The sequence below is a fragment of the Arachis hypogaea genome, chromosome 9 (assembly GCF_003086295.3).
Source record: "Arachis hypogaea cultivar Tifrunner chromosome 9, arahy.Tifrunner.gnm2.J5K5, whole genome shotgun sequence".
In the NCBI taxonomy this organism is placed as follows: Eukaryota; Viridiplantae; Streptophyta; class Magnoliopsida; order Fabales; family Fabaceae; genus Arachis; species Arachis hypogaea.
The window spans coordinates 28,506,732-28,530,422 of NC_092044.1; the positions used below are offsets into that span (position 1 = coordinate 28,506,732).

Sequence of the window (23,691 nt, forward strand, 5' to 3'; positions counted from 1 at the left end):
ATAAAAAGATATGATTAAATAGATATGGCTAGAAAAGATTTAATTTTTAAAATTAAAATTAATTACTTGACTAACAAGAAACTAAAAGATATGATTCTAGAATTTAAAGATTGAACCTTTCTTAACAAGAAAGTAACAAACTTCAAATTTTTTGAATCAATCACATTAATTGTTAGTGTAATTTCGAAAATTTGAAATAAAATTAAGAAAGAGATTTTGAAAATAATTTTAAAATTTTCGAAATTAATAAGATAAAAATGAAAAAGATTTGATTTTTGAAAAAAAAAATTTGAAAAGATAGGATTTTTAAAATTGAAAATTTGACTTGACTTATGAGAAACAACTAATTTTAAAAATTTTTGACTAAGTCAACTCAAATTTTCAAAAATTAGGAGAGAAATAAGGAAAAGATATTTTTTATTTTTGAATTTTTTAAATATGAGAGAGAAAAATACAAAAATGACCCAAAACATGAAAATTTTGGATCAAAACACATGATGCATGCAAGAACACTATGAATGTCAAGATGAACACCAAGAACACTTTGAAGATCATGATGAACATCAAGAACATATTTTTGAAAAATTTTTGATGCAAAGAAAACATGCAAGACACCAAACTTAGAATTCTTTAATGCTTGGACTCTAACAAACGAAAAATGCATATGAAAAACAACAAAAGACACAAAATAAGAAAACATCAAGATCAAACAAGAAGACATACCAAGAACAACTTGAAGATCATGAAGAACACTATGAATGCATGAATTTTCGAAAAATGCAAAAATTTTTAAAACATGCAATTGACACCAAACATAAAACATGACAAACAACTCAAACAAGAAACACAAAATATTTTTATTTTTATGATTTTATTATTTTTTTGTATTTTTATTATTTTTTCGAAAATATTCTTTAGGAAAACGAAAAAGAGAAAAAATTTTTGAAAGATTTTCTTTTTGAAAATTTTTTGAAATTAAAACAAAAAAAAAATTACCTGATCTGAGCAACAAGATGAACCGTCAGTTGTCCATACTCGAACAATCCCCGGCAACGGCACCAAAAACTTGGTACACAAAATTGTGATCATCAACAATGGCTCCAATGACTTGGTAGCTCTCACACGTGAATTACACTTAGTCACAACTCCGCACAACTAACCAGCAAGTGCACTGGGTCGCCCAAGTAATACCTTACGTGAGTAAGGGTTGATCCCACGGAGATTGTTGGTATGAAGCAAGCTATGGTCATCTTGTAAATCCCAGTCAGGTGGATTTAACTAATTTAAGAGATTATTAGTTTAAATAAAAATAATAAAATAAACAGAAAATAAAGATAGAGTTACTCATGTAATTCAATGGTGGGAATTTCAGACAAGTGTATGGAGATGCTTGTCCCTGTTGAATCTCTGCTTTCCTACTTCTTCCTTCCAGTTTTTCATCACTCCTTTCTATGGCAAGCTGTATGTAGGGCATCACCGTTGTCAATGGCTACATCCCATCCTCTCAGTGAAAATGGTCCAAATGCTCTGTCACAGCACGGCTAATCATCTGTCGGTTCTCAATCAGGTTGGAATAGAATCCAGTGATTCTTTTGCATCTGTCACTAACGCCCAGCCTTCAGGAGTTTGAAGCTCGTCATAGTCATTCAATCCCAGAATCCTACTCGGAATACCACAGACAAGGTTAGACTTTCTGGATTCCCATGAATGCCGCCATCAATTCTAGCTTATACCACGAAGATTCTAATTAAGGAATCCAAGAGATATGCGCCCGGTCTAAGGTAGAACGGAAGTGATTATCAATCACGCGCGTTCATAGGTGAGAATGATGATGAGTGTCACGGATCATCACATTCATCAAGTTGAAGTGCAACGAATATCTTAGAACAGGAATAAATCGAATTGGATAGAAAATAGTAGTAATTGCATTAAAACTTGAGGTACAGCAGAGCTCCACACCCTTAATCTATAGTGTATAGAAATTCCACCGTTGAAAATACATAAGTGAAAGGTCCAGGCATGGCCGAATGGCCAGCCCCCAAGTGGTCACAAGACCGAATGATCAAAGACATCTAAGAGAATAGTAAACAGTTCTATTTATACTAAACTAGCTACTAGGGTTTACAGGAGTAAGTAATTGATGCATAAATCCACTTCCGGGGCCCACTTGGTATATGTTTGGGCTGAGCTTGATTTATACACGAGCTGAGGCTTATCTTGGAGTTGAACGTCAGGTTATAACATGTTTTGGGCGTTCAACTCTGGTTCGTGACGTGTTTCTGGCGTTTGACTCCCGAATGCAGCATGGAACTGGCGTTGAGCACCAGTTTACGTCATCTAATTACGAATAAAGTAAGGACTATTATATATTGCTGGAAAGCTCTGGATGTCTTTCGAGTGCAGGGAGGTCAGATTCCAACAGCATCAGCAGTCTTTTGTCAGCCTCCTTATAAGAGTTTTGCTCTGGTCCCTCAATTTTAGCCAGAAATTACCTAAAATCACAGAAAAACACAAAAACTCATAGTAAAGTCCAAAAATTTGAATTTAGCATAAAAACTAAGGAAAACATCCCTAAAAGTAACTAGATCATACTAAAAATTACCTAAAAATAATGCTAAAAAGCGTATAAATTATCCGCTCATCAGGATGACCGTGACGAGCTTCAAACTCGCGACTGTAGGGCGTAGTGATAGACACAAAAGGATAGTAAATCCTATTCCTACATGACCGTGAACTGACAGATGATTAGCCGTGCGGTGACAGTGCATTCGGACCATTTTCACTGAGAGGACGGGAGGTAGCCATTGACGTCGGTGAAACCTAACATACAGCTTGCCATGGAAAGGAGTACGAAGGATTGGATGAAGGCAGTAGGAAAGCAGAGATTTAACAGGAACAAAGCATCTCTATTCACTTATCTGAAATTCTCACCAATGAATTACATAAGTATCTCTATCTTTACTTTCTGTTTATTTATCTTTTAATTATGAAAACTCTATCAACCATTTGAATCTGCCTGACTGAGATTTACAAGGTGACCATAGCTTGCCTAGACCTAGACCTTGTTCTTATGTATTTTCAACGGTGGAGTTTCTACACACCATAGATTAAGGTGTGGAGCTCTGCTGTACCTCGAGTATTAATGCAATTACTATTGTTCTTCTATTCAATTCTGCTTGTTCTTGTTCTAAGATATCACTTGTTCTTCAACTTGATGAATGTGATGATCCGTGACACTCATCATCATTCTCACCTATGAACGTGTGACTGACAACCACCTCCGTTCTACCTTCGATTGGGTGAATATCTCTTGGATTCCGGATACACGATGCATGGTTGATCGCCTGACAACTGAGTGCTCGCCTGACAAACGAGCCAGCCATTCCGTGAGATCAGAGTCTTCGTGGTATAGGCTAGAACTGATGGCGGCATTCAAGAGAATCCAGAAGGTCTAACCTTGTCTGTGGTATTCTGAGTAGGATTCAATGATTGAATGACTGTGACGTGCTTCAAACTCCTGAGGGCGGGGCGTTAGTGACAGACGCAAAAGAATCACTGGATTCTATTCCGGCCTGATCGAGAACCGACAGATGGATAGCCGTGCCGTGACAGGGTGCGTTGAACATTTCCACTGAGAGGATGGGAGGTAGCCACTGACAACGGTGAAACCCTTGCTTAAGCTTGCCATGGAAAGGAGTAAGAAGGATTGGATGAAGACAGTAGGAAAGCAGAGAGACGGAAGGGACAAGCATCTTCATACGCCTATCTGAAATTCTCACCAATGAATTACATAAGTATCTCTATCTTTATCTTTATGTTTTATTCGTATATCACCATATCCATTTGAGTTTGCCTGACTAAGATTTACAAGGTGACCATAGCTTGCTTCATACCAACAATCTCTGTGGGATCGACCCTTACTCGCGTAAGGTTTATTACTTGGACGACCCAGTACACTTGCTGGTTAGTTGTGCGAAGTTGTGTTTATGCCATGGTATTGAACACCAAGTTTTTGGATTCATTACCGGGGATTAAATAATTTGTGAAAAGTAGTGATCACAATTTCGTGCACTAAGTTTTTGGCGCCGTTGCCGGGGATTGTTCGAGTATGGACAACTGACGGTTCATCTTGTTGCTTAGATTAGGTATTTTTTTTCTTCAGAGTTCTTAAGAATGAATTCTAGTATTTCATGATGATCTGTTGAAGTCTGGCTGGCTGAGAGGCCATGTCTAATTTCATTGGACCGAGGTTTCAACTTATCATCACAAAAGCTTGTTGATTTCTATCAATCTTGCTTTTGGAGCAGTGATCTGCTAAGGCTTGGCTGGCCATTGGCCATGTGTAGTGTTTTGGACCGAAGCTTTCTTTGAAAGCTTGGCTGGCTGTGAAGCCATGTCTAATTCCTGGACCGGAGTCTTAGACTAAATATTTCATGATTCCTGGAATTCTCATTAAGAATTTTGATATCTTTTTCCACTTAATTTTCGAAAAACACAAAAAAAAAATTTACAAAATCATAAAATCCAAAAATATTTTTGAGTCTAGGGTTTCATTTTAAGTTTGTTGTCAGTTGCATACATTCATTCATGTATCTTACGGATCTTCAAGTAATTCTTGATGATTTCTTACTCTGATCTTTGAATTCTTTTGACTTGAGTGTTTATGTGTCTCATATGCATTCTCATTAGTGTCAGTAGTATACAAACTGCTAAGTTTGGTGTCTTGCATGCATTGTTATTTGATTTTAGTTGCATTTTGATTATTAAAAATCCAAAAATATTTTTAATTTGTGTCTTTTCAAGTCAATAATACAGAGAATTGAAGATTCAGAACATACTGCAGAGGAATTGCACAGAAAAGCTGGGCGTTCAAAACGCCTAGTGAAGAAGGACAGACTGGCGTTTAAACGCCAGCCAGGGTACCTGGTTGGGCGTTTAATGCCCAAAAGGGTATAGTTTTAGGCGTTAAACGCCAGAATGTGCACCATTCTGGGCGTTTAACGCCAGGATGGCACAAGAGGGAAGATTTTGTTTTTAATGCAGATTTTTTTTTCAGTTTTCAAACTTTTTCAAAATCAAATCTTTTTCAAATCATATCTTTTCAATCATATGTTTTCAAAATTGATTTCTTTCAATTTTTAAGGATACTTGCTATCAATTAATGACTTGATTCAACATTTCAAGTATATTGCCTTTTCTGTTGAGAAAGGTTTAATGTTTGAATCATATCTTTTCTTGATAGCCAAGTCATTAATTTTCAAAATCAAATTTTTTTTAAAATGTTTTTCAAATCATATTTTCTCAATCACATTTTTTAAAACTAATCATATCTTCTTAACCACATCTTTTTCAAGATAGCTTTCAATCAAATCTTTTTGATTTCTAATTTCAAAATCTTTTTCAAAAATCACTTGATTTCTTTTCCACTCTTGATTTTCGAAAATCAATTAGTGTTTTTCAAAAATGTTTTCAAAATCTTTTACTCAATTTTCGAAAATCACTTCTCTTCTTCTCACATCCTTCTATTTATGGACTAACACTATTCCTTAATGAAAAATTCGAACTCCATCTTCTTTGATAAGTTCGAATTTTCTACTTCTGCCTTCTATTTTTCTTTTCCTCTGACACCTCAAGGAATCTCTATACTGTGACATAGAGGATTCCACATTTTCTTGTTCTCTTCTCTTTCATATGAGCAGGAGCAAAGACAAAAGCATTCTTGTTGAGGCTGATCCTGAACCCGAAAGGACCTTGAAGCGAAAGCTAAGAGAAGCTAAGGCACAACTCTCTATAGAGGACCTAACCGAATTCTTCAAAGAAGAAGAACACATGGCAGCCGAAAACAACAACAATGCCAACAATGTAAGGAAGGTGCTGGGTGACTTTACTGCACCTACTCCCGACTTCTATGGGAGAAGCATATCTATCCCTGCCATTGGAGCAAACAACTTTGAGCTTAAGCCTCAATTAGTTTCTCTAATGCAACAGAATTGCAAGTTCCATGGACTTCCATTGGAAGATCCTCATCAGTTCTTAGCTGAATTCTTGCAAATCTGTGACACTGTCAAGACTAATGGGGTTGACCCTGAGGTCTACAGACTTACGCTATTCCCTTTTTGCTGTAAGAGACAGAGCTAGGACATGGTTGGACTCACAACCTAAAGAAAGCCTGGACTCTTGGGAAAAGCTACTCAATGCCTTCTTGGCAAAGTTCTTTCCACCTCAAAAATTGAGTAAGCTTAGAGTGGAAGTCCAAACCTTCAGACAGAAGGAAGGAGAATCCCTCTATGAAGCTTGGGAAAGATACAAACAATTAATCAGAAAGTGTCCATCTGACATGCTTTCTGAATGGAGCATCATAGGTATTTTCTATGATGGTCTCTCTGAACTATCCAAGATGTCTTTGGATAGCTCTGCTGGAGGATCTCTTCATCTGAAGAAGACGCCTACAGAAGCTCAAGAGCTGATTGAAATGGTTGCAAATAACCAATTCATGTACACTTCTGAAAGGAATCCTGTGAACAATGGGACTAGTCAGAAGAAAGGAGTTCTTGAGATTGATACTCTGAATGCCATATTGGCTCAGAACAAAATATTGACTCAAGAAGTCAATATGATTTCTCAAAGTCTGTCTGGAATGCAAAATGCACCAAGCAGTACTAAGGAAGCTTCATCTGAGGAAGAAGCTTATGATCCTGAGAACCCTTCAATGGAAGAGGTGAATTACATGGGAGAACCCTATGGAAACACCTATAATCCTTCATGGAGAAATCATCCAAATTTTTCATGGAAGGATCAACAGAGACCTCAACAAGGTTTCAACAATAATAATGGTGGAAGAAACAGGTTTAGCAATAGCAAACCTTTTCCATCATCTTCACAGCAACAGACAGAAAATTCTAAGCAGAATAACTCTGACTAAGCAACCAATGTCTCTGATCTAATCAAAACCACTCAAAGTTTCATGACGGAAACAAGGTCCTCCATTAGAAACCTGGAGGGACAAGTGGGTCAGCTGAGCAAGAAAATTACTGAACTCCCCCCTAGTACTCTCCCAAGCAATACAGAAGAAAATCCAAAAGGAGAGTGCAAGGCCATCAACATGGCCGAATTTTGGGAGGAAGAAGAGGCAGTGAATGCCACTGAGGAGGACCTCAATGGACGTCCACTAGCCTCCAATGAGTTCCCAAATGAGGAACCATGGGAATCTGAGGCTCAAAATGAGACCATAGAGATTCCATTGGACTTACTTCTGCCATTCATGAGCTCTGATGAGTATTCTTCCTCTGAAGAGGATGAGTATGTCACTGAAGAGCAAGTTGCTAAATACCTTGGAGCAATCATGAAGCTAAATGACAAGTTATTTGGAAATGAGACTTGGGAGGATGAACCCCTTTGCTCACCAAAGAACTGGATGACTTGTCTAGGCAGAAACTGCCTCAAAAGAGACAGGATCCTGGGAAGTTTTCAATACCTTGTACCATAGGCACCATGACCTTCAAGAAGGCCTTGTGTGACTTAGGGTCAAGTGTAAACCTCATGCCTCTCTCTGTAATGGAGAAGCTAGGGATCTTTGAGGTGCAAGCTGCAAAAATCTCACTAGAGATGGCAGGCAACTCAAGAAAACAAGCTTATGGACTTGTAGAGGATGTTCTGGTAAAGGTTGAAGACCATTACATCCCTACTGATTTCATAGTCCTAGAGACTAGGAAGTGCATGGATGAATCCATCATCCTTGGCAGACCCTTCCTAGCCACAGCAAAGGCTGTGATTGATGTTGATAGAGGAGAGTTGATCATTCAAGTGAATGAAGAATCCTTGGTGTTTGAGGCTCAAGGATACCCCTCTGTCACCATGGAGAGGAAGCATGAAGAGCTTCTCTCAAAACAGAGCCAAACAGAGCCCCCCACAGTCAAACTCTAAGTTTGGTGTTGGGAGGCCACAACCAAACTCTAAGTTTGGTGTTGAACCCCCACATTCAAACTCTAAGTTTGGTGTTGGGAGGTTCCAACATAGCTCTGAGCATTTCTGAGGCTCCATGAGAGCCCACTGTCAAGCTAATGACATTAAAGAAGCGCTTGTTGGGAGGCAACCCAATGTTATATTTTATCTATTCTCTTTTGTTATTTTATGTTTTCTGTAGGTTGATGATCATGAGAAGTCACAAAATCAATGAAAAAAGCAAAAACAGAATGAAAAATAGAAAGAAAAACAGCACACCCTGGAGGAAGAACCTGCTGGCGTTTAAACGCCAGTCAGGCTAGCAGATGGGCGTTTAACGCCCAGTCTGGCACCATTCTGGGCGTTTAACGCCAGAAAGGGGCACCAGACTGGCGTTAAACGCCAGAAAAGGGCAAGAAGCTGGCGTTAAATGCCAGAAATGGGCACCAGCCCGGCGTTTAACACTAGAATTGGCTAAAAACGCATTTTTGCTTGCCATTTGGTGCATGGATGACTTTTCCTTGACACCTCAGGATCTGTGGACCCCACAGGATCCCCACCTACCCTACCACTCTCTCTCACTTCTTCACCCATTCACCAATCACCTCACCACCTCTTCCCCAAAAACCCTTCACCTATAAAATCCCATCTTTCTCTTCACCACTCACATCCATCCTTCATAAAACCCCACCTACCTCACCATTCAAATTCAAACCACTTTCCCACCCAAACCCACCCATACATGACCGAACCCTACCCTTCCCCCACTCCTATATAAACCTATCTTCACTCCTTCATTTTCACACAACCTAAACACCACTTCTTCCCCTTTTGGCCGAACACAAAGCCATTCCCTTCTTCCTCATTTCCTCTTCTTCTACTCTCTTCTTTCTTCTTTTGCTCGAGGACGAGCAAACCTTTTAAGTTTGGTGTGGTAAAAGCATTGCTTTTTGTTTTTCCATAACCATTTATGGCATCCAAGGCCGGAGAAACCTCTAGAAAGAGGAAAGGGAAGGCAAAAGCTTCTACCTCCGAGTCATGGGAGATGGAGAGATTCATCTCAAAGGTGCATCAAGACCACTTCTATGAAATTGTGGCCTTGAAGAAGGTGATCCCCGAGGTCCCTTTTTCACTCAAAAAGAGTGAATATCCGGAGATCTGACATGAGATCCGAAGAAGAGGTTGGGAAGTTCTTACCAACCCCATTCAACAAGTCGGAATCTTGATGGTTCAAGAGTTCTATGCCAATGCATGGATCACCAAGAACCATGATCAAAGTATGAACCCGGATCCAAAGAATTATCTTACTATGGTTTGGGGGAAATACTTGGATTTTAGTACGGAAAGTGTAAGGTTGGCATTCAACTTGCCCATGATGCAAGGAGATGAACATCCTTACACTAGAAGGGTCAACTTTGATCAAAGGTTGGACAAAGTCCTCACAGTCATATGTGAAGAGGGCGCCCAATGGAAGAGAGATTCAAGAGGGAAGCCGGTTCAATTGAGAAGGCATGACCTCAAACCCGTGGCTAGAGGATGGTTGGAGTTCATCCAACGCTCAATCATTCCCACTAGCAACCGGTCCGAAGTTACTATAGACCGGGCTATCATGATTCATAGCATCATGATTGGAGAAGAAATAGAAGTTCATGAGGTTATAGCTCAAGAACTCTATAAGGTGGCGGACAAGTCCTCTACCTTGGCAAGGTTAGCCTTTCCTCATCTCATTTGTCATCTCTGTTATTCAGTTGGAGTTGACATAGAGGGAGACATCCCTATTGATGAGGACAAGCCCATCACTAAGAAGAGGATGGAGCACACAAGAGACCCCACTCATCATGAGATCCCTGAGATTCCTTAATGGATGCACTTTCCTCCACAAAACTATTGGGAGCAACTAAACACCTCCCTAGGAGCATTGAGTTCCAACATGGGACAACTAAGGGTGGAGCATCAAGAACACTCCATCATCCTCCATGAAATTAGAGAAGATCAAAGAATCATGAGAGAGGAGCAACAAAGACAAGGAAGAGACATTGAGGAGCTCAAGCACTCCATAGGATCTTCAAGAGGAAAAAAGAGCCGCCATCACTAAGGTGGACCCGTTCCTTAATTTCCTTGTTCTTTATTTTCCTGTTTTTCGAATTTTAGTGCTTATGTTTATCTATGCTTGTGTCTTGTGATCATTAGTGTCTTAGTGTCTATGCCTTAAAGTTATGAATGTCCTATGAATCCATCACCTTTCTTAAAAAAAAAATTGTTCTTAATTGAAAAAGAAAAAGAATTGCATGAATTTTATAACAGTTTAATTATTTTGATGTGGTGGCAATATTTTTGTCTTTTGAATGTATGCTTAAACAGTGCATATGTCTTTTGAATTTGTGGTTCATGAATGTTGGCTCTTGAAAGAATGATGAAAAAGGAGACATGTTACTGAGGATCTGAAAAATCATAAAAATGATTCTTGAAGCAAGAAAAAGCAATGAAAAAAAAAAAGAAAATTTCGAAAAAAAAAAAATTTCGAAAAAATAGAGAAAAGAAAGAAATAAAGTTGTGATCCAAGGCAAAAAGAGTGTGCTTAAGAACCCTGGACACCTCTAGTTGGGGACTCTAGCAAAGCTGAGTCACAATCTGAAAAGGTTCACCCAATTATGTGTCTGTGGCATGTATGTATCCGGTGGTAATACTGGAAGACAGAGTGCTTTGGGCCACGGCCAAGACTCAATAAGTAGCTATGTTCAAGAATCATCATACTTAACTAGGAGAATCAATAACACTATCTGGATTCTGAGTTCCTAGAGAAGCCAATCATTCTGAATTTCAAAGGATAGAGTGAGATGCCAAAACTATTCAGAGGCAAAAAGCTAAAAGCCCCGTTCATCTAATTAATACTGATCTTCATAGATGTTTTTGGAATTCATTGCATATTCTCTTCTTTTTTATCTTGTTTGATTTTTAGTTGCTTGAGGACAAGCAACAATTTAAGTTTGGTGTTGTGATGAGCGGATAATTTGTACGCTTTTTGGCATTGTTTTTAGTATGTTTTTAGTATGATCTAGTTAGTTTTTAGTATATTTTTATTAGTTTTTAGTTAAAATTCACTTTTCTGGGCTTTACTATGAGTTTGTGTGTTTTTCTGTGATTTCAGGTATTTTCTGGCTGAAATTGAGGGACCTGAGCAAAAATCTGATTCAGAGACTAAAAAGGACTGCAGATGCTGTTGGATTCTGACCTCCCTGCACTCGAAGTGGATTTTCTGAAGCTAGAGAAGCCCAATTGGCGCGCTCTCAACGGCTTTGGAAAGTAGACATCCTGGGCTTTCCAGCAATATATGATAGTCCATACTTTATCCAAGATTTGATGGCCCAAACCGGCGTTCAAAGTCACCCTCAGAAATTCCAGCGTTAAACGCCGGAACTGGCACCAAAATGGGAGTTAAACGCCCAAACTGGCATAAAAGCTGGCGTTTAACTCCAAGAGGAGTCTCTACACGAAAATGCTTCAATGCTCAGCCCAAGCACACACCAAGTGGGCCCGGAAGTGGATTTTTATGTCATTTACTCATCTCTGTACACCCTAGGCTACTAGTTCTCTATAAGTAGGACCTTTTACTATTGTATTTTCATCTTTGGACATCTAGTTCTTAGATCATTTGGGAGGCTGGCCTCACGGCCATGCCTAGACCTTGTTCTTATGTATTTTCAACGGTGGAGTTTCTACACACCATAGATTAAGGTGTGGAGCTCTGCTGTACCTCGAGTATTAATGCAATTACTATTGTTCTTCTATTCAATTCCGCTTGTTCTTGTTCTAAGATATCACTTGTTCTTCAACTTGATGAATGTGATGATCCGTGACACTCATCATCATTCTCACCTATGAACGTGTGACTGACAACCACCTCCGTTCTACCTTCGATTGGGTGAATATCTCTTGGATTCCTGATACACGATGCATGGTTGATCGCCTGACAACCTAGTGCTCGCCTGACAAACGAGCCAGCCATTCCGTGAGATCAGAGTCTTCGTGGTATAGGCTAGAACTGATGGCGGCATTCAAGAGAATCCGGAAGGTCTAACCTTGTCTGTGGTATTCTGAGTAGGATTCAATGATTGAATGACTGTGACGTGCTTCAAACTCCTGAGGGCGGGGCGTTAGTGACAGACGCAAAAGAATCACTGGATTCTATTCTGGCCTGATCGAGAACCGACAGATGGATAACCGTGCCGTGACAGGGTGCGTTGAACATTTCCACTGAGAGGATGGGAGGTAGCGACTGACAACAGTGAAACCCTTGCTTAAGCTTGCCATGGAAAGGAGTAAGAAGGATTGGATGAAGACAGTAGGAAAGTAGAGAGACAGAAGGGACAAGCATCTTCATACGCCTATCTGAAATTCCCACCAATGAATTACATAAGTATCTCTATCTTTATCTTTATGTTTTATTCGTATATCACCATATCCATTTGAGTTTGCCTGACTAAGATTTACAAGGTGACCATAGCTTGCTTCATACCAACAATCTCTGTGGGATCGACCCTTACTCGCGTAAGGTTTATTACTTGGACGACCCAGTACACTTGCTGGTTAGTTGTGCGAAGTTGTGTTTATGCCATGGTATTGAACACCAAGTTTTTGGATTCATTACCGGGGATTAATTGATTTGTGAAAAGTAGTGATCACAATTTCGTGCACCAATTACCAAGCAAACTCGACAAAGCCTGACATGACGAAGTCGGTACAAGATACAAAGCTACAAAGGTAATCCCTGAAAGAGACCTAAACAAAGTCCAAGAAAGAGGATTTCCAAGTAATTTGACAGGAGCCAACATGATAAAGCTACCCTTGGAAGAGACCTTAAGTAAAGTCCAAAAAGGAGGGCTACAAACGAACAAAAACCAAGTTGAAAAATCGGCAATCTCAGTATTACGATTCTAAATGAAACACAACAGTTTAAGGTTGATGAGAGCAGCGTTAGGCCAAAGAATCAAGCTGATCATGTCAGACAAAAACCTACGAAGGTGCCAAGACGAGTGCAAAGCAGACAGGATATAAAAACTACTAACTTATGATAATAGCAAGCTTCAGAGGCCGCCAAAATCAGCCCAAGAAGCTCAAAAGCCACTTTGTTTTTCAAAACAAAGTTGCTAAACAAGAAACAGAAGTATCAACAATCAACAAAACACCATTTACAAAATAAAAGAGTTCAAAGCCCACAGGCCGGGCTATACACAAATACATCAAAAATAATTAAAGAGAGTCCAAAGGTTTCCCAGTAGCAGCATCCCGGGGTGAAGGAAGACGAGTCTGAAGAGGCACTGCATCTACCATCCCATCATCCCAGTTCAGGATCTAGACATCAGGATCGGACTCAGGCTGAACGACTTCAGCTGCATGAGAAGAAGAGGGCGGCACAACGGAGACTTTGGTAGAAGGAACAGGAGGAGGCTCAACATCATCATCATCAGGGTCCTCGAGAACGATTTTGCCATCCTTAACAACATTATCCAAGCTAAACAAGGCAAGGTCAGCCTCCGGGGCAATAACCCAAACCTGTTCCTTTAGGTTCTCATAAGCAGCAGTTACGCTACCCACAAGATGACCCTGGAACTCGGAATAATCAACCCGAACTGACTCTAGCTCCTTCCGAAGATGTATCACTTCTCGGTAGGACGTGACATAGCTTTCTTTGTGCTTCAAAGCCACATCCTCAGCCAATCGCACAGAGGCCGCTAGGGCAAGAGAGCTGGCCTTCTCCCCCTCCAGCTCCTTCTTCAATTTAGTCACCTCTGCTTCAAACTCCTCCATGAGACCCTTCATCCGATCAAATTCTTGCTTAGCTTCCTCCATAAAAGCTTTGGTAGCATGAAGAGGTAGATTTTGGGCAGTGCGATACAAAGCAGCTCCCATGTGAGCCATCTTAACACTACTCTTAGTGATAAAATCCAAGTGATAAAGGAGAGATACATCATCCATTGAAAGAACACAATAAGGTGCGATCTGCTGGTCCACAAAACCAATAGGATCAATATCCAGGGCACCTAGGTTGAAAGGTTCTACAGTTCGAGGACTTTTTGGAGGAGGGGCGGCCGAAGAAAAAACCACAGCAGTAGTAGAAGATTGAGGGGGATCCACTAAATGGACTCGAGGTGTAGGGATCATTCTCCTTGGGCCAAGAGAGCTCGACATGGATGGCTTCAAAGGAGCTTGGGAAGTTCCTTCCCCATCAGCCCGGGCCGAGATGTTTTGAGCTGCAGTAGCTTTCCTTGCCTTCTTGAAAGCCTTCATTGCATCATTATTCTTGGCCATCTCTGCAAAATGAAAAGCAACAAATTATCACGCCAGGAAGAAAGCAGGAGAAAAACAAGATAACAAGATATATCAAGACAAATACCCAATGCAGTTCGAATAAGGGACGGGTCTCCCAAAGATTTTTTAGTATCCAAGTGAGGAGGTTCCCCCCAAATATCCTCCAAGACATTCACAAAGGCCTGCTCGACCTCATCCAGCATCTCCCAAGTATATCGGGATACCACTATGTTTCTTTGCCACTCTAAGGGAAAGCAGGGCTCGTTATTTTCGTCCAGAAAGAAAGGCCAGGCTCCTTCAACAGCCCGGACCTTAAAGAAGTAGTTCTTAAAATCCCGGAAAGATTCGTCATACATGGAAAAAACCTTATGCCCCTGGACAGACCTAAAAGAAACCCAAGAAGCCTTCTTCTTGGTAGTCCCAAGCTTGGTCAACACAAAAAGATATAGAAAAAGAGTTTGCGAAGGCATAACACCAAATTCTTGACAAACAAGCTGAAAAATCTTGATGAAGCCCCAGGAATTCAGATGGAGCTGCAAAGGGGCTACGTTACAAGACCATAACAGGTCAGTTTCAAAAGAAGTAAAAGGAAAGGTGATTTTCATTTGGCTAAAAAAGAAGTCATAAGCATAGAAGAAGGGACGCTCCCCCTGGATCAGGACTGGGAAGCAAACTCTATCACCAGAATCAGGTGCTACCAACTCATAATTGCCCTCCTGATCCTCACTGCTACAGACACGATGATGCTTTCTAAGCGTCACACAAAATTCTGAATCGACTAAAGAAACACACAGCAAGACAAGAGAGTCCAGCCAATCGGATATCCCTTCGAAAACCTCAGAAGACGCCTCAAAAACATTTTTTTGGGAAGACATGGCCAACTAATCCTACAAGCAAGAAAAAGGATTGGGTTACTAAAAAGGTAAAGACATCCCAGATGAAATCAAAACAACTCAGATAGCATAATCCAGCGCGGTACATCAGATAAAAAGGAAAACCCTAGGACACAACCCAAAGTCCAGGGGCATCCTTTGGAGGGAATCAGGGAATAAAGATTTAGGAAAATCCATAAGACTAATGTCTCAGCAGAAACCCTTTCCGAGAAAAACATACGCGAAGAAAGATAAAAAAAGCCATCAAAAGGAGCAAACTTCCTCAAAACAAACAAAAGTTCAGCAAAACAGGAATAGCATACGAAGCCCTAAAAAGCCAAATCAGGAGAAAACACCCAGAAGCATACATAAAGGAAAAAAGAAGACCAGAAGGCGTGCATCACAGTGATAAACTGAGTGTGATAATATACAAAGATTCAAGCTTTCCAACATGCACTCAGTTAGAACTTCAAAAAACAAATACAGATTAGCAAAATAGATGATGGAAGAAAAAGAAAAACTGACCTGAAAAAAAAAGGAGAAGAATACGGAAGAAGGTTGAAGACGAAGAGGCCAGAAGCTGCCGTCGGAAGCACTCACGATCGCCGAAACCACATTGAGACACCAAGATACGTAAGCTTTCAGGGGAAAACAGAAGATGAGAAAGAAAAGGGAAGTTATGAAATAGAGAAGAGAAAGTGTTTGGTGAAAAGTTCAAAAAGATCAAAGAAACGAAGCATTAAAACCAATTAATGAGGACATTTAAAAACCCTCGTGCGTTCCCAAGGCAAGGACGCTAATCCAAAGCGCGCACTTTCAGAGGAAGCGAAACGTTCTGCATTCAAAAAGGAACTCTACAAAGATAAAGTCGATAAAATGCTTGAGTTCGGCTTCACCCGAGAAGGTTCGAAGTCCTAAAAACTAAGACTCTACCTCCAAAGGGAAACCGAGCTCGAGCAGGGGCACTGTTCATACCCTGGGTCGAGATGTCCGACCCAGAATGTTCTACAGACAAAGCGACCAACCTCTTCAGGTCAGGACGAACCGACCTCTTCTCAAAGAGCTTGGCCAAGTCACAGGAAAGCCCAATAAAGGGCCCAAATAGAGGAACACGACCCCAATCCAAAACACAGCCCAAGCCTATAGAGATAAGGGCGGTTCCCATGAAAGATAAGATAAAGATAAAGATAACTAACTTATCTTATCTAAAAAGGTCACTCTACACCATTATAAATACACTGGAGCACCCAGGTATAACTCATACTCTGATTCTACTCAATACCTGCTTAATATCCTTGCTAACTTAAGCATCAGAGTCCCTTGTAGGTACTCCCCACCCTCCGGGGATGAAGGAATCAGTATCACCATCAAGCTCAACAAATCGGATACAACTATTCCGATCAGCGCAGAAGATCTCGTCCGAGATTGACCTACAGTTTCAGGTAACCATCGGAACAATGCCCTTCTCTGTAATGGAGAGACTGGGAATCTATGAGGTACAAGTTGCCAAATTTTCATTGGAGATGGCAGATAAATCTATGAAAAAGGCTTATGGACTAGTAGAGGACGTGCTAGTGAAGGTTGAAGGCCTTTACTTCTCTGCTAATTTCATAATCCTAGACACTAGGAGGGATGAGGATGAATTCATCATCCTTGGAAGACCCTTCCTAGCCACAGCAAGAGCTGTAATTGATGTTGACAGAGGAGAGTTGATCTTTCATGTGAATGAAGAATGCCTTGTCGTAAAGACTCAAGGTTCTCTATCTGTAACCATGGAGAGTAAGCATGAAGAGCTTCTCCCAATACAGAGTCAAACTGAGCCCCCACATTCAAACTCTAAGTTTGGTGTTGGGAGGCTACAGCCAAACTCCAAGTTTGGTGTTGAGAGTTCTCAACCATACTCTGATCATCTGTGATGCTCCATGAGAGCTCACTGTCAAGCTATTGACATTAAAGAAGCGTTTATTGGGAGGTAACCTAATTTTATTTTAATTTTATCTATATTATTTTGTTTTCTTTTAGGTTGATGATCATGTGAAGTCACAAAGACAATTACAAAATAAAGAAAAAAATAAAAAATAGCATTGAAAACGGCACACCTTGGAGGAAGGACTTACTGGCGTTTAAACGCCAGTAAGGGTAGCAAAATGGGCATTTAAACGCCCAATCTGGCACCTTTCTGGGCGTTTAAGCACCAAAATAGGGCGCCAGACTGGCGTTTAAACGCCAGAACAGGGCAACAAACTGGCGTTTAGATGCCAGAACAGGAAGGAAAGCTGGCGTTTAAACACCAGAATTGCACTTTAAGGCGTTGTGAACGCCCAATTGGAGCAGGGATGAGAATTCCTTGACCCCTTAGGATTTGTGGACCCCACAGGATCCCCACCAACCTCAACTCACTCTCTCTCCTCTTCACACCTTTCTACAACACTCTTCCCTAAATACCCTTCACTAATCACCTCCATATCTCTTCCCCAAATACCCTTCACCAATCACTTCCTTAACTCTTCCCTAAAAACCCCCCACCCACCATCAAAATTCAAAACCATTCCCCTCCCAAACCCACCCAAACCTTTCGACCACTACCCCTCTTTTTCTATAAATACCCCCTTCACACCTTCATTTTCACACATCACAAAAACCTTCTTCCCCTCTTGGCTGAACCCTATACACCCTCCATCTGCTCTATTTTCTTCTTCTTCTACATCTTTCCTTCTTCTTTTGCTCGAGGACGAGCAAATATTTTAAGTTCGGTGTGGTAAAAGCATTGCTTTTTGTTTTTCCATAACCATTTATGGCACCTAAGGCCAGAGAAACCTCTGAAAAGAGAAAAGGGAAGGTAACTGCCTCCACCTCTGAGTCATGGGAGATAGAGAGATTCATCTCACAAGCCCATCACTAAAAAGGGAATGGAGCAAACTAGAGAGCCCATTCACAGCACTCAACAAAAGCATGAGGAAGTCCCTCATCAAGAAATCCCTGAGATGTCTCAAGGGATGCAATTTCCTCCACACAATTATTGGGAGCAACTCAACACTTCTTTGGAAAGCTTGAGTTACAACATGGACCAATTAAGGGTGGAACACCAAGAGCACTCCATCATTCTCCATGAGATTAGAGAAGATCAAAGAGCTATGAGGGATGAGCAACAAAGGCAAGGAAGAGACATGGAGGAGCTCAAGAGCACCATTGGTTCATCAAGAGGAGGAAGACGCCACCTGTTCCAAGGATTATCTGAAACTGTAGGTCGATCTCGGATGAGATCTTCTGAGCTGGTCGGAGTTGTCGTGTCTGAATTGCTAGATTTGGTGATGGTGCTGATCCTTTGTCCCCGGAGGGTGGGGGGTACCTGCAAGGGACTCTGATGCTTAAGTTAGCAAGGGTATTAAGCAAGTATTTAGTAGAATCAGAGTATGAGTTATACTTGGGTGCTCCAGTGTATTTATAATGGTGGGGAGTGACCTTTCCGGAGATAAGATAGTTATCTTATCTTGTCTTATCTTAGAGTGAGGTCTTCTTATCTTCAAGGGAACCATCTTTATCTCTACGGGCTTGGGCTGCCCTTGGATTCAGGATGTGTTCCTCTGTTTGGGCCCTTTATTGGGCTTTCCTGTGACTTGGCCGAGCTCGTTGAGAAGAGGTCGGGTCATCCTGACCTGAAGAGGTCTGTCGCTTTGTCTGTAGAACATCCCAGGTTGGACAGCTTTAACCTAGGGTATGAACGGTGCCCCTGCTCGAGCTTGGTCTTTATTTGGAGGTTGAGTCTTAGTTTTAGGACTTCGAACCTTCTCAGGTGAAGCCGAACTCGAGCATTTTGTCGATTTTATCCTTGTAGAGTTTTTTGAATGCAGAACGTTTCGTTTCCTCTGAGAGCGAGTGCTTTTTAGTGTCCTTGCCTCGGGAATGCACGAGGGTTTTAATGCCCTCATTAATTGGTTTTCAATGCCCCATTTCTTTTCTTTTATTTTGAACTTTCACACACAGAAACAGTTTTTCTTCTTCTCTGTAACTTCCCCTTTTCTTTCTCACTTTTCTGTTTTCGCCTGTGTTCCGCCCTTTCGCGTCTTCTCTTTGCGACGTTGCTTGGTGATCGTAGGTGCCCTCTTTGTTTTCGACGACCGCTTTGTCTTCAATCTTTCCTCCGTACACTTCCCCTTTTCTCAGGTTGGTTCATCTTCTCTTTTGCTTGCATTGTTTTTCCTGGTACAGTAGGGTTTTTACTTGAGTAATTTTTGGAAAGTTTGAACCTTTTTGCATTTCTATGCTTTTTGTCACTGTGAGTTCTGGTTTCTTCTTTTCTAGCATTTCCTGAATGGTTGAAGCTTCTAGGATTTTACATGTTGTTGCCTGTTTCTGTATAAGTGGCTTGTTTGATTTTGAAGAAAGACTGTGCCTTTGATAGTTTTTCCGCTTGGCATGTTCTTGCTGTTGGGTAGACTGAAATCGTATTTTTGAGAGGCACCTGATTTTGATGACTTTATTTGGTTTCACTACAAGAAAAACACCCATTCAGGTACACTTGAAAAGTGTAGCTAAAAGTGAAAAAAAATGATGCCTTAGGCTACGGCTACGCTTTTTGGGCTACGGCTACGCTTTTTGGGGTGATTCCTATTCAGCCGTTGCCTATTCTCAAAGGCTACGCTTTTCTGCACCAAGGGCTACGCTTTTGACGTTTAGGAATAGGCTACGCTTTTCAAGTGATGCTGTCCAGGACCAAAGGCTACGCTTTTCAGCTTTCATTTTTCCAAAATAGGCTACGCTTTTCAACGCTACTGCATCACTTGTAAAAGGTAGCCACATTGTATACCATAGCTACTTTTTATAAGCGTAGCCTTAGGTCCCTCTTTTTTTTTGTATACTACAGCTACTGTATATAAGTGTAGCCTTAGGTCTCATTTTTTTTCTATATATATCTAATAATTATTAATACAACATAATAGTTAATAATATGATTACATATATAATAATTCTGCATTTTTATTTAAATGAGTTGAATATTATAAAATAAAAATAAATACATAATTATACTTATAATACACTTATAATAATTATACTTATAAATGCCTGGTAAGAGAAGTGGCGATTTACTACAAAGTTATGAGCTTCAAGAAATTCAAAGAAATAACACACTTATAATAAATTGCAAATCAGTATGTTCTTCTATTATCATAGAAATATCATCATGTTAAGGACATTTTTGTTGTGGGGGGGGACTATAAGCCAACTTGTTCAACTATTGAGTTACTAACTTCAGTCAGCTCTTGGTCAGGGCTCCTCGCCAATAGAGACACTTCCAGTCTTGCATCATTGTTGTCAGCTAGTTGAGCTTCAAAATCTTCATCAAATGCAACTGACAAAGGTGATTTCAAATTCAGAATGATATATTAAAATTGATATTATAAAGCAAAAGATAGATAGCTAGGTAAATTAATTATACAACAAAATAATTAAGTTTTGTACCTGAACCATAGAGAGACAGTAGCTTTAGCTCCTTTAGGTAAAACTTTATAATCATAGGATTTAAGAAGTTCAGCACTAGCCAATGGATTCCCGCCAAAGGTACTGTAATCAATAATATACAAAGAAGTTCAGCATTCTTCTCTTGTTTAATTAATAAACAAATTTGCTTTCATTTCAATAAATGAAATTACTCGACCTATACAGAAGACTAAAAAATATTGCCAAGTGGTAAACAGAAGTATAAAACTTCAGACAACAGTCACAACTATCAGTAAGAAAATGTAAATAAAGGAATCATAATAAAGACCATTTATAAAAAGCATTTGTATGATAAAATCAAACCTTCCATGCTCTCCTGGTTTTATACAAAGCATTACATCCTTGTCTGCAAGAACTGCACTCACAGGAAAAACTCCTCCACCCAATGCTTTCCCTAGTATTTGAGTAAAAAGACAGAATAAGGTTCAACTCATAGTGCTGGGAAAGAATAAAAAGATATACAGTTCACAAGGTTAAGCTGATTTCTATTTTCTAACCACAACATCTGGGCGAACTTCTTCCCGGTCACAAGCCAGCATCTTCCATGTTCTTGCTAACCCAGTTTGTATTTCGTCTGCAATCATCAGCACATTATATCTGGTGCAAAGATCTCTAATAGCTTTCAAATAGCCATCCGGAGGAATGATTACCTTCAAATAAATAATAAAAACCTATCAAAAGATGCAACTGAGATATGTACTTTGAGAAATCAGAACATAATAAAAATATGAATATTCAACCGAATGTCATGGCTCTTGACCAAAATGAAATCTATAAGCACACCTATCTTTTTCTTAGCCAAAGAATTTGAAGAAGCAACAAGGATTTCCCACTGCATGTAAACATAATATAAAACAATCAAATGGTGAGACCGGAAATAACACCATCAAACTATAACATCAGGGTATAATGTATATAGCAACTTCTTTAGCATCTCAATTTTCAATTCAACCAACAAGGTGAGTGTTGCCAAGCAGATTAAGTGTTCTCAAAAGATCATACCCCAGCTTCACCCTGGATGGGTTCCAAAAGAAAGCCAGCTATGTGTTCTCCTTTTTCTGAATTTTTTCACAGAAAAAAAAATCAAAGATCAGTCAATTTAAACTAAAATATAGTGATGAAAATGTAAAGCAAAGTATGGGAGCACTAAGAACCTTTAAAAATTCTTTCAAGGGCTTCTGCATCACCAAAATCAACTTTAAGATGGCCAGGCAATAAAGGACTAGAACCCCGGGTAGCTTCATTGTCACAACTCATAGATATAACAGCTAGTGTACGGCCATGGAAGCAGCCACAACATGACACAATAATAGCCTGCCACAAGTATCCGTGAACATAAATAGACAAACACTAGGAAAATTCAAATCTGCATCTCATAAACAGAAAAGAAGATGCTATATTTTGAAGAGTAGACTTCCTTCATTTTATCTTTGCAGAGGAGGAGTAGCAATACATCTTACAAGCATTTAGTTTCCAAAATATTTATTGAGAACATATGTCAAAACAGATTCTTCAGGCCATAGCTAAAGCATTTCTCCCTTTAGTTTTGCAAATACTATTAATATCCACAGAGAAAAGGGGGTTGGGGGAGGAAAAATAAAGTCATAAAGTATTGTGGATTTCAGCTTAGCATGTCATGAGATATTCCTTGTGTACTAGGCCACAGACCCACACTAAGCAAACATTCACTTCAACCTCAACCTTGGAAAATGTAAAACATTAAGATATGACTACTGTTAAGATGATCTCATTGTTATACCTCATCTTTGGGAATTCTTTTCTTTTCATAACCCCACTTTCTTGCTAATTTCAGAGCTGTTTCCACTCCTTCAGCACCAGTGTTCATGGGAAGAACCATATCATAACCAAGCATACTTGTCAAATGCTCAGCAAATGGTGGAAACCGATCATTGTAAAAGGCTCGAGAGCTCAGCGTCAGCTTTTCTGCCTGCTCTGTTAAGGCTTTCAGAATTTTAGGATGGTAATGTCCCTAAGGAAAAGACAGGCACTTCAATATATTTAATATTTTGCTTTTCAAATCCTAAACACAATGGGCATGAAAAATTGATCAATTTTGCTTAGACAAAGTTTCCTAGGGTTATATATTTAATATTTTTTAACTTCTCAGACCATAAATAAACAGAGGGGTTGGAGAATTTCAAAGACGGGATCAATCAAGTCTGTTTACCAACTTCTATTTGTAAGAAATCCCATTTCAATTTGGTTTCTTTTCTTATCAACAACAGAACCAACTTTCCCACCAATAAAAGTCCTCGACTCATATATATCCACCTAATCGAGAGCAATTAGAAGTAAACATACTAGATAAAATGCATTAGCTAGAATATCCTAATAAATTTAACACCATAATTGTGTTAAGAAACTGACCAAATCACTCCCCTTTGCTTCAAAAATCAAGTTTACCATGTACACCATAACATCCAATTTCAAAATAACATTTTCTTCGTTCCATACTGATAAGTCGCTTTGACTTTTCACATATATTCATAAATCAAAGTATCAAAATGACTTATAAAATATGAAATGGAGGAAGTGTGATATTAAAGATTAAAGGAGCTAAACCTCGTGTCCCTGATCCAAGAGTTTCACTGTAGTTGACATGCCAGAAAGCCCAGCTCCAATGATGGCAACTTTTAGCTTTGGTCCTCGATAATGTTCTGGCTCCGGCGAAAACAGCCCTTTTGGCGCTGGCAGGAAACCATTTCATTTGTCAAACTTACAGCTCAGCTCAATTACTTAATAACTAAACCTGGTAACATGGCAAACCAGATTCATTCATAAGCTCACACCACTCCCCTATGATATGTGTTGCGTACTCAGGTTTGAGACTTGATTAGGGTCAATAGTGGATGAGAACTCTTAATATTTTGTGTATAACTGTGTGTGTAGTATAGGTGTGTGTTGTGATATTATAATACTCAAAATTATAGGCTATCCAATTTATGACAAAAAAAAACATAAATAGAAAACTGAAATATAACATAAGTAACATGGTGAATATGCAGCTAGCATACATAGTAATTAAAATATTTAATAATTGGACTTACAA

The 23,691-nt window shown here is 39.7% G+C and overlaps 1 protein-coding gene across 2 annotated transcripts; it reads right to left on the minus strand.

Moving 5' to 3' along the window:
• Positions 1-20,076: 20,076 nt before the first annotated feature.
• Positions 20,077-22,880, minus strand: LOC112709051 (ornithine aminotransferase, mitochondrial). 2 transcript variants are annotated; one of them, XM_029288981.2, is made up of 8 exons: positions 22,381-22,879; positions 21,776-21,935; positions 21,624-21,679; positions 21,405-21,453; positions 21,119-21,195; positions 20,925-21,022; positions 20,583-20,684; positions 20,077-20,472 (listed from the first exon to the last, which is right to left on the minus strand). In XM_029288981.2, the coding sequence occupies exons 1-8, from the start codon at positions 22,492-22,494 to the stop codon at positions 20,463-20,465; spliced, it is 666 nt and encodes a 221-aa protein (XP_029144814.1). In that variant the 5' UTR covers positions 22,495-22,879; the 3' UTR covers positions 20,077-20,462. The 2 variants fall into 2 exon arrangements, with proteins under 2 accessions (XP_029144814.1, XP_072058901.1); XM_072202800.1 differs by lacking the exon at positions 21,405-21,453 and having other exon boundaries at positions 21,119-21,271; positions 22,381-22,880.
• Positions 22,881-23,691: the final 811 nt, after the last annotated feature.

Bases quoted from the DNA above. Each gene is read 5' to 3' on its own strand.
- LOC112709051 (XM_072202800.1), bottom strand. From the start codon at position 22,494: ATGCTTGGTTATGATATGGTTCTTCCCATGAACACTGGTGCTGAAGGA. The intron at 21,936-22,380 runs GTATAACAATGA...TACTTGTGGCAG, and splicing joins AAAGAATTCCCAAAGATGAG to GCTATTATTGTGTCATGTTG. The intron at 20,685-20,924 runs GTTTGATTTTAT...TATTGATTACAG, and splicing joins AAACCAGGAGAGCATGGAAG to TACCTTTGGCGGGAATCCAT.